Source organism: Blastocystis hominis (genome assembly GCF_000151665.1).
Source record: "Blastocystis hominis, Singapore isolate B (sub-type 7) whole genome shotgun sequence assembly, scaffold_4".
Classification (NCBI taxonomy): Eukaryota; class Bigyra; order Opalinata; family Blastocystidae; genus Blastocystis; species Blastocystis hominis.
This window is the reverse complement of record NW_013171849.1, coordinates 873,841-885,004: the sequence shown is the minus strand read 5'-3', so window position 1 is coordinate 885,004 and position 11,164 is coordinate 873,841. Positions and strand designations below refer to the sequence as shown.

Genomic DNA, 11,164 nt, shown 5'->3' with positions numbered 1-11,164 from the left:
CTATAATTAATGGCTAATCAATAACTAAGATACACGAGCTTATTAATTTACGAATCTTCCTTTGGTGAAGATAACATTAATCCGTTCTAATTTGATTGGTACCAATACCCAATTTCAGAATATGTTTAAGGCATCCACGTCCCAATTATTCTAAATATGTATTTCACTTTTTGTGCACCCATCGCTCACTAGATTACCAAACTTTGATCTACACACAGTATAAGCTTTGCATATTTCAATAACGGGGATTTGGCTATTATGACCAGTCTACAGAGTTTTTTTCCTTGTAATTGTAATGGCTATAGCACAACAGGGATATGTCCACCAAAGTTACAATAGTCTATTAAACGTAAGAGTTCCCTGATTCTTCTGATATAGATTCTGGAGAACGCAGACAAGAAAATAAATACATGGAAATTACAAGAGATGATTATTAGACTATGTGGTGACAATCCAAACGAGGTTTTTGGTTTCTTCATCTTATGAGGGTATAGGATCCGTTTCTAGGCAATATTATATTCAATATGACCAGATATGTAGTTGCAATCTTGGCTTTTTCAAAGCAGCTACATACAGACAGTATATTCTCTCTATCCCACAAAATCAAACATGCTTTAGATTTAGTTATTCAAATTTCCAATTACTACGGTATTACTATCGATTCCAGTTTTTATGATGTTATGTTGTGATTTAAAGAGATCAGCGATAATCTACCGCAAAGTGATGCACCTGACCACAACCAGTCGTCTCTAGGTTTGTTTTTTGGTAATGTTGTGATTAGAAAATGTTACCATCATTCTGGACAAGAGAAAGTATGAAGAGCTCAGTCAGTTCTCTGCAAACGTTATTTCCCTCCACACTTCTCATCATTAGCTTCAGTTTTGTGAGAAATCAATAGACGAGCTGTCTTCAGACGTTTTTTCCTCCAATTCACAAAGCCTAAAAGATGTTCTCGTGGGATTCTTCTCCGCTCTCACTGAATTGGCTTCCTTTCTCAAAACCACCATTAAAGAAATACACGAAGGCCATTCCTTGCTGTACATCCAAAACGAGTGGATTGTATTTGATGAAGAGGGCGGCTACTTCCTCAAGCCGATTTGTAATGGAATTCTCTTTTGTTTTAATGAATAGCAGAATCGGAGAAACTGCTGTGGAAAGGATTTGGATTGTCGAGTCCTCAAATGTTGAGGAATCAATCGCCGAAAAAGGACGAAAATCCGACGGAGTCAAAAGATGAACAAACGAATGAATCAAATGCGGAAACAGATGTGGGTGTTAAGATAAATTCGAATACGGAATCGAATACGGAATCGAATACTGAATCAAACACTGAATCAAATAGTGAAAAGAATAGTGACATGATCATTGAATCGAGTTCTGAATCGAATACTGAATCGAGCACTGAGTCATACATTGAATCGATCAATGAATCGGATGATGAATCGATCAATGAAATGGATGATGAATCGATCAGTGAATTAACTACTGGAAAGGTTACTGAATCAAACGCAACAATAAAAGCAACAGCAACTGCTACCACTACAAGTGCTGCACCGAATACAATTAAGATTACAATTCCAAATCCCATTATCAATACAATTAAGAAATCGAATAACAATACTCTCAATACGAATACTCATACAAATACAAACACCTTATCACCCACCAAAGCCCATACCAATGCTAATGCTAATGCCAATGCCAATACCAATGCCAATGCCAATTCAAACAACTCGATCAATTCCATCAATCCCAATTCTTTGACCCCCACCAAACTGAACATCAAATCGAACCACCCCGCCATTCTCTTCTCTACCGAGAAGACGAGCAGTAACAAATCAGATGAAGGCGAAACGGAATCGCAATCGTCTGCTCCATCAGCAAAACGCAATCCAGATAAACCTGCAAAAACAAAGCCTCCAAAGATACCTCATGTGGAGCCCGCGTCCGTCGATTCCGAAGAAGAAAGCTATCCTCATCATCAAGCAAGGGTTGGAGATCGCCACCAAGCCAACGTTTCTTTTTTTGACTCTTCCGTGGCGCAGCAAACTCGACAAATCCACACCTCCTACGAGAAAATTTGGGATCCCACAAAACTTTCAGACGCAGATTTGGATGCCTTTGTCGGGCTTTTCCCTGCCGATGCGTTAGAAGCAGTCTATGATATGATCGCCGAGAAGAACTACGATTTAGATCTGGCATACCAAGAAGTCCGGATTTCTGGACATCCTCATTTCTAGTTAATGGACCATCCCCCTCAAAACCCGATCACTCGGTATAGTCCGGAAGATCGGAAGCGTCTCGAAGAGAACACGGATAAAATGCCGTTAGTCCATGTAGGTTGTGTGGCGAAGGATGAACCAAAGCACAATTACTTCCCGTATGTGCGATCTACCGACGTCGTTGACCTGTTCTACCATATGGACGCTAGTTTCAAGGACGATATCTGCACGATCTGTTCTTCTCCGGGCGATCTGATGTTTTGCTCTCGATGTCCGCGCGGTTTTCATGTGTCATGTCTGCGATCGGCTGATGTGAAGGATGTTGGCCCGGAATCGTCGCGTGATGTGTAGTTTATTTGTCCTTTCTGCCTGGTGGAGGCAGAAGCGCTCTCTCCAAATGATATTGATCGGATCGTCGCAAAGTATCGGAGTTTGAACAAGAAGGATGTGAAGAAGGGTAGCAATCGTTTAAGGAGATTAGCTGTTTGTTGAACACGCACAATCGATGGGTGAATCCCAGTCAACGAGAAATAAAGGATATTTCTTCGCTCGAATGGATCCCCTACTGCTTTTTCTATCGACCTATACTTGGCATGTTACAACAAGATAGATCTGTAACTCAAGAAACTACAACACCCTATAATTACCCGAAGAAGGTAATTTCCCCCATTCTGGCTTAGATAGTAGGTGTATTGCGGAAAGACTCTGGAGAATTTGCAATATGGAACCAATGAAGTCACAACTACAAGGTATAACTGGTTGAACGTGGTTCCTCTCTATTTATGGGATGTATTCAACCCAAAGCACAAATTAGCAAATGTTTTCTTCTTGATCGTGTCCATCTTGCAATGTATTCCTTCGATTTCGCTGACAAATGGATTACCGAGCAGTCTTCCGTCTCTGCTAACAATTATCGGCGCAGAGGCCGTCCACATGGGGATTGTGGAGGCAAAGCGCAGAAAAAGTGACAGGGAGTGTAACAGTCGCCCAGTGATGGTGTGGAGCAGAGAGAATAGCAAATGGGAAGAAAGACAGTGGAAAGATGTGCTTGTAGTTTAATTCGCATTCTGTAATGTAGGCAGGAGACATCATCAAAGTATTTAAAAACGAAGACGTTCCTTGCGACCTTGTGATCCTATCAACAAATACCTGTAATAGTTCTGATCCCTGCTTTATCACAACCACAAACATTGACGGAGAAACGGACATTAAGAATCGCTTACCACTTCAAGTATCTGCCAGTCTATCGATCCCAGAATTCCTCAACGAGTCACCTCTTATCTTCTGCGAGAACGAAAACGCCAACACTTCATCATTCGATGGAATCATTCGTTTGAGCAGCGGAGCTTCGGAGCACATAGGGATCGGATCTGTGATACTTCGCGGATGCCGCGTGGTCTTCACGAGTAAGCTCACGAATTAATTTATCATTAGATTGGGTGATTGGTTGTGCCATTGCTGTAGGTAGTAACACAAAAATCGAGTTCTCGACCCGGAATCGGCCAGTCAAGAAGGAATCACAAACACTACAGCTTCTAAATCAGTGCAACATCTATCTCATTGCTTTGCTGCTCTTTATTTGCACCGTCCATCTGTCTATTTGGTTGTGAATTGCAGGTTAGTTCGGTCATGTCGACTCTGTGGGATCAAAAGCCACACGGTAATATCGATGTCAGTCATGACAATCTTATATTGCATTTCATTCAAACATTTTTCGTCTATTTTCAGCTGTGCTATCAGATTGTGCCAGCCTCTCTCTATGTTTGCGTTGAAATTGCGTATTGATCGGTGGTTGCTTATCATTCAGGTTTCTTCTTCAATCCTTTTTCATTGAGAATGATCTTGAGTGTTTTGACGAACAATCCGAGCACATTCACGTTCGGAACGCAGGAGTACTGGATGAGCTCGGCCATATTACGTTGCTTTCTTTACTGATTGCGAGTTAGACATATTCTTTCCGACAAAACTGGAACCATCACAGAGAACAATCTGTGTGTTGTTGAGTTTTGCACCCGAGAAACCTCTTACGGAATGGATTCTTCAGTGAGTTCATCGCTCCCTTCCGTCAAACCATTACTCCTCAACATGATTTTGAATCATTCTGCACTTTCCATTACCAATCCCTCCGTTCATGACTCCAATGCATTTTTGGACTGTCTTTCGGTGGGACAAAGCCGATCTTTTTCGAAGTGTGAGTCATCCATTTTGAAAATCGAACCTTCATTTTCAAAGTCTTTCTCAGAAATACGAATCTGCTCATTTGATGAAGAGCTGAGAATGCAAGAAATGTCATTACTTCCATCGAAGAGCTGTGATTCAAATACTCAAGTGTTCTGTTCCTCTCAGGATGAACGAGTTTCGATTGCATGAGACGGATTACTTGCTAGGCAATACTGGACGCAGCGGCTCGATTCGGCTATCATTTCTCCTCTCGCTCTGCACATACAATAAATATTGAAGCTGATGGAGTGCTGCAATCATATGAGATCTTGGAGTGGTTTCCATTCACAACAGAAAAGAAGCGGACTACTATCGTTGTTCGTGCAAATAAAAGAATCATCTTGCTATGCAAGGTATTTTTTGGTTCTCTTTCTTGAGCATAGGGAGCAGATTCTGCATTACTTCCGCTGATTGCGAGTCACGACCCAGCACTATCGCTAATCAACCAGTTTCTAGAGGATTGTAGTAAGCGAGGATTGCGTACGTAAGCCTTACATGCTATTTTCACATTCTAAGTCTCATGTTTGCTGAGAAGGAAATTACAGAGGAAGACTATAAGACTTGGAAGGTATTTCCATTCATTTTTTCTCTCACACTCCAAAGGCAATGAGTCACTCTTCGGCCAATTCTTCCTCACCGCCTATTGAAATCCAAGAAGCGTTGGAGAAACCTCTGCAGATCCAGGGAGCTTTGGCCATTCGTGATAATCTCGTTCCTAATGTTTATCTGTCAATTCGACGTCTTCAAGCAGCTGGAATCCGATTTTGGATTTTGACAGGAGACAAAGCGAGCACTGCTGAGTCGATTGCTGTAAAATACGGAGCGATCATTGACTTTAGGTTTCTGCAGGAGTGATCGACATAAACAAAGAGTTGGTACACTTAAGCATCGATACTAGAAATGAGCTGCCTTTTCAAGAGCGAATTGTTCCAAAACTCGAAGAGCTTCAATCTCGTTCTGAAAGTCCCTCACTTTTAATAGATGGAAATCTCATTGATGAAGTGTTTCAGCAAGACAACGAATCGATCACTTCCTTGTTTTTGAAGTGTCTTTGCGACGCTCCTTCCGTGATCATTGCTCGAATGCGGAAAGACCAGAAGCAGCTGATTTCGCAGTCTCTGAAAGAATATGGTAGAAAGAAAGGCAAGCAAATTGTGCACGTTTTGTGTGTTGGAGATGGTGCGAATGACATGGGAATGATTCGAGAGAGCGACGTAGGCGTTGGAATAAAGGGAAAGGAAGGTCTTCAAGCCTTTAACAATGCAGATGTGAGCATTCCATCCTTTCAAGCTATGACGAAACTCTTGTTTGTTCATGGGAAATCAAACGAAAACCGACTTCAAGTACTGGTGTTATACTTTCTATACAAAAACACGCTACTTTCTATTTTAACGCTAATTTTGTCGTATCTATCAATGTTCTCTGGAATCAAGCTAATGCCATCTTGGGGCGTCGATTTCTTCAACACATAGTGCGATTTGAGATTTCGAATAACCGGTAGTTTTACATCTGTACCGATCCTAACGATCGCAGCGATTGATTTTTTTTCGGACAAGGAATTACTGGCACGAATCCCTCAGCTTTACCAGCCATCATGGTTTGAACCACCCCTCAACACAAAGAATTTCATTATCAACATTATTGTTTCCATAGGGGAAGGATTCGTGATTATTGGATTCCTCTTGTTGTTTTCGGGTCTTAACGGAATGGGCGATGTGAGTAAAAATATGGTAGAAGAGAAGTGTTTTTGTGGTGTAGAGTATCAGCTCTTCATACTTGGGTGTATTAGCGTTTACGATTCTCGTTCTCGTGACAAACATTGAGATCTTCTTCATTTCTTCGGCTTACTCTATATTGCTGATCATCTTTGATGTTGTCAGCGTCTTGCTGTGGTTCCTTACCCTGGCAGTTACCTCAGGAATCGCTTTCTTCCCAGCGGAGAGTGAAGATCTTTACGGATCTTTTCTAGGTTTGATTTCAAATCCTGTTGTTTTGCATATGCGAAATGATGGCTAGTTATCGTTGTTGATCATTCTGTTTATCATATCACTCTTTTCGATCGTCCGTTGCATGAAGATCGCGCTTCAGAAAGTGTGGTCTCCATCACCTAGTAATATTGTGAATGTAGCTCTGGGAAATCGATAGTAACGTTCAGGAACTATTCTCGACCGAATATCGGACTATCACAGAGACTAGAACCGTGGGATTCATGGCACATCCTACTGCCAAGGTAGCAGCCAAAAAAGTCAACCTCTCTGTCCAATCTGTTTTGAAACAAGAAGATCTCATTCTACAGCAGCTAGAGAGCATCGATAATGATGAGTTTTACTCCCAGCGAGTTGTTGTCCCCATTTCACTATTCTCTAATTGTTAACAAAAATAAGTGATTAAATTGCTTTAATTATGTTCAAATAGTACAGAAAAAACTAAAAATAGAGAAATGTCTTACCAGAATAATCAAACTTGAATTGGAGCATAATAGACATATTAAAAATGAGTATATACACGAATACAGAGTAGAGCACGAAAAATAGACAGCAGAATCAGCCAGGATGGTAAAAGCCAAATTTAGCTCAAAACGAGAAGTGAAGAAGGAATAAGTGTAGCTAACGATGCTAAAGAGCGCTTTTTCACTAAACTGCGCAATTAATAGAAAAGGGAAGATGTGAGGCCATAGCTATATATAATAACCAAAGCCCATTCAAAATATATAAAGTAATATCAAACTATTGTGTACTGTACCAGTGAATAAACTGAGAATGGATTTGTGTGTTTCTTTATAAAAACAATGCAGATAAGTCTATGTATTGGTGAAACAAAAAGGGCATATGACATTGGTCCGAGGCATACTCTACTCGACCTTTGGACGTTCATTTCGGTAATATGCGTAATGTGTCAAATGAGATATAGACGGACTTCCAGCTGCATGTGAATATAGGCTACCTGTATTTTTTCAAAGATACAAAGCCTGTTGATAAGATGCAACCTTTGGCTAATCAGTGCCAAAATGGCGATACATTATCCATATGTCAAGTGCATAAGTATCTGTTTCAATGGAAGGCCACTAGGAGGTCCATTACCTATTACACAAATTTGAAGCTCGAATACCTAGCCTATGCTATGTATCGAGAGTTCAAAATACCTCCAACAGAATATAATAAATATAGGTTAAAAACCAAGACTCAAAATCTTTCTTTGGAAGAATTGATTCCATTTGAAGGGATAAGTGACGAAATCGAAATCACTGAATTACAGCGTATATAGTACAATTCAACATTAATTCTTAGAGTCAAATTGCGCCCTAAACTCAACATCAACGAATTTGGGAGGTAACCTTCGTTTATATAAATATATTTATCTGTAGTATCACAACGAAGCACAGAACAAGATGAATTGCCAGTAGAAACAGTGATGATTACATTCAAATACAAAAACAAAGAAATTCGTTTCAACAATGCTGCTAAGTATTATTTATGGAATCTAAAAAAATCGACAGTGAAGAAACTTATTGGCCATGTTCCTTCGCAGGATGAGCTATCAAAATATACCCTTCGTTTGAATGGTTTGGCATTAGATGAAAAGAAAACGGTAAGAGATCTGAAATTGTCGGACTGTGTGATTGACCTTGTTGAACAAGAAGAAAGTTGTGTCCATGCGTTTGATAGTAATAATGAGGAAGCCGGAAACATCAAGTTTGAAGGATCAATATCGATTTCTAAATTGCTTTTTGATATTTGTGGCGATGTCATTGATGATTGTTTTGTAACTCTAAAAGGAAGCTCGATAGTTCTTGTCAATGATATCACAGCATCTACAGATGTTACTAGTAGGATATTAATTGTTATTCATTATGTATCATAGTATATACTCGCAATGATAATCCGACAATCAGTATAGATATTATAGACAAATCAAAACAACCACTATCAACTCCATATCATATAGAATTTCTTCAAGATACAACAGGAAATGAAATAATGCTTTCACTAGGCTACAAAACCGACGAATACTGTCTTTTGTTAGAGAACGGAACTCCAATCAAACTCGAAGAATCATTACATTATCAAGGTGTGAAAACAGGTAGTAAACTAACAAGTAACTATTTATTATCGTATATTTATATTAGTTGATACTATTGATAATGTCAGGAAAGTAAACGAACCGAAAACTGTGAGAGATTTATAATTATCTGACTCTAAGGTTGAATCTATTGAGGTCGAAGAAAACTATGTCCATGCGTTTGATAGCGATAATGAGGAAACCGACAACATCAAGTTTGAAGGATCAATATCGATTTCTAAATTGCTTTTTGACATTTGTGGCGATGTCACTGATGATTGTTTTGTAACTCTAAAAGGAAGCTCGATAGTTCTTGTCAATGATATTACAACATCTACAGATGTTACTAGTAGGATATTAATTGTTATTCATTATGTATCATAGTATATACTCGCAATGATAATCCGACAATCAGTATAGATATTATAGACAAATCAAAACAACCACTATCAACTCCATATCATATAGAATTTCTTCAAGATACAACAGGAAATGAAATAATGCTTTCACTAGGCTACAAAACCGACGAATACTGTCTTTTGTTAGAGAACGGAACTCCAATCAAACTCGAAGAATCATTACATTATCAAGGTGTGAAAACAGGTAGTAAACTAACAAGTAACTATTTATTATCGTATATTTATATTAGTTGAGACTACTGCTGTTTCAGAAAAGGTCGTTATTCTCTTTGATAAGATTAAAAACGAGGAAAGACAATATAAGTTCGAAGAGAATAAAGCTCTTAAAGATTATCTAGATGAGCATTGGCTAGTAGGATAACAATGTCATACAGTTACGAGTAGAATGTTCATGAAAGACAGTTAAAGAACATCATTCTTAAGCAGTTAGTTATTGTAAATACAGAAAATATGCAATCAATCAGTGCAGATGGTTTATCATCATCTTTGGATCCAGCAAAACCTTTGAAGTTTGAAAGTAAGCCAGTACTGAAAGATTAATTACAATTAGTATGGAAGAAGAAAAATTACAAACCTCCAATGACTACAACACCATCTGTTCCTTCAGCTCTACATAAACCCTATATAAAATCTGCGGGTGATACCAGTTCAACCCAGAAAATGAAAAATGCTGACGAGGAAAAGAATGCAGAAACAAATGCATCAATTAAATATAAAGGTACTGCACCACCTACACATCCTGTACCTAATGTATCATCAAGTCCTCACAACGAACATAATTCAAGTGCCATACTACAAGACAAAGAAGAATCTATAAATCATCAATCAGAGACAGCATCTAATATTCGAAATACGAGTGATTTCCAACCCAAAGATGAATCTATAAATCATCAATCAGAAACAGTATCTGATATTCGAAATACGAGTGATTCCCAACCCAAAGAAGAATCTATAAATCATCAATCAGAAACAACATCTGATATTCGAAATACGAGCGATTCCCAAACCAAAGAAGATCCGACGAAAAACGATAAAACGGAGATAAAGATTGAATCAAAGGTACCTTTGCGAAATCGACCTGAGACTACATATGGAGGGTTACGACCAGGTGAAGATTCTGCAGTTATTGCGAATCCACAGCCTGTTAGTAAATCTGAGAAATATAAATTGGTGATAATTCATTGTTTTGCATCGAGTAAGAACACCTTTACTTACAGTTTTAAAAATGGCACTGTTCCTCAAAATTCAAAGAGTATAATAAACTATGTTGAGGTAGCAGAGTATTTAAGTATTTTTATATGTAGAAAGACTTACCAAGAACTGATAAACAGAAATGGAAAATGCTGAATTCAGATGGAAAAATGACAACTCCATTAGAAGTGGCAAAAGCGCAGGATTCAAGTGCTTGTGTGTTTATTATTCCTGTTGCTTTCATTGCTTTTAATTATTCATAGGATAGCGTGATAAAAATGAAATGGATTGAGCTAATATCAATTGTATCTAACCAACCATTATCACAAAAAATGTTTGCCTCTTACTCAATTCCCACAGTCTCATTTCACAGCACTTGTTGCATATAAAAGAATTATATAAACAATAGGGAAATTAACATCAAGGAATATTCAGCAACTTAACGAGGTGTTTTCTGATCCAAAATGTGATTTCGTTGAAGTAGTGAGCATATCAGGTTATAGTACATCTCTAAAATAACAAATAGATGAAGTTCCCAATGTGGAAATAGACATAAAGTATGGTAGACATCGATCAAGTATGTTGTTTACATCAGTGTGTCTTCCTTGTAACGGCAAATTGATGGTATTAACTTGTAGATAATATTCTATTAGCAAATGGAATCAATGAATTGTTGGCGATGTTTATAAAAGGTATTTGCAGGAATCTGAAAGAATTCAGAATAGTACTTAGTAATGCTTGTTCATTCGAGTAAATGGATAGATTCACCTCAAAATCAAAAGTACATTGATACAATTACTCATTATTGCCGAGCAGAGAGTAATAGGGGAAATGCAAGATTCGTGATATATATGAATGATAAGGATATTTCCATATTGTCTGAAGAAAGAGAGGAAGAGAAACCTCAAACACCGAAAAAAGAAGAACCTAAAGTCTCGATAGGTATAATAAAATATATACTATATAAGGAATAGAGCTGAGTGATTTTGAAGAAAAAGACTTTGAAATGGTAGAGAATAATCAGCGAAGTTATGGAAATGATGAATCGATTTT

The 11,164-nt window shown here is 38.2% G+C and overlaps 3 protein-coding genes across 3 annotated transcripts; all 3 read left to right on the top strand.

Moving 5' to 3' along the window:
- Positions 1 to 2,165: 2,165 nt before the first annotated feature.
- On the top strand, positions 2,166 to 2,756 carry GSBLH_T00006730001 (uncharacterized protein; the record flags this gene model as incomplete). Its single annotated transcript, XM_013042703.1, has 4 exons — positions 2,166 to 2,210; positions 2,241 to 2,543; positions 2,574 to 2,679; positions 2,743 to 2,756. The coding sequence occupies 4 exons, from the start codon at positions 2,166 to 2,168 to the stop codon at positions 2,754 to 2,756; spliced, it is 468 nt and encodes a 155-aa protein (XP_012898157.1).
- A 59-nt stretch (positions 2,757 to 2,815) lies between these two features.
- On the top strand, positions 2,816 to 4,592 carry GSBLH_T00003880001 (uncharacterized protein; the record flags this gene model as incomplete). Its single annotated transcript, XM_013042702.1, has 7 exons — positions 2,816 to 2,878; positions 2,910 to 3,272; positions 3,301 to 3,628; positions 3,657 to 3,808; positions 3,840 to 4,000; positions 4,030 to 4,140; positions 4,169 to 4,592. The coding sequence occupies 7 exons, from the start codon at positions 2,816 to 2,818 to the stop codon at positions 4,590 to 4,592; spliced, it is 1,602 nt and encodes a 533-aa protein (XP_012898156.1).
- A 456-nt stretch (positions 4,593 to 5,048) lies between these two features.
- GSBLH_T00006729001 (uncharacterized protein) lies at positions 5,049 to 6,553 on the top strand (the record flags this gene model as incomplete). Its single annotated transcript, XM_013042701.1, is given in 6 exon segments — positions 5,049 to 5,252; positions 5,282 to 5,656; positions 5,675 to 5,913; positions 5,944 to 6,172; positions 6,201 to 6,411; positions 6,459 to 6,553. The coding sequence occupies 6 exon segments, from the start codon at positions 5,049 to 5,051 to the stop codon at positions 6,551 to 6,553; spliced, it is 1,353 nt and encodes a 450-aa protein (XP_012898155.1).
- Positions 6,554 to 11,164: the final 4,611 nt, after the last annotated feature.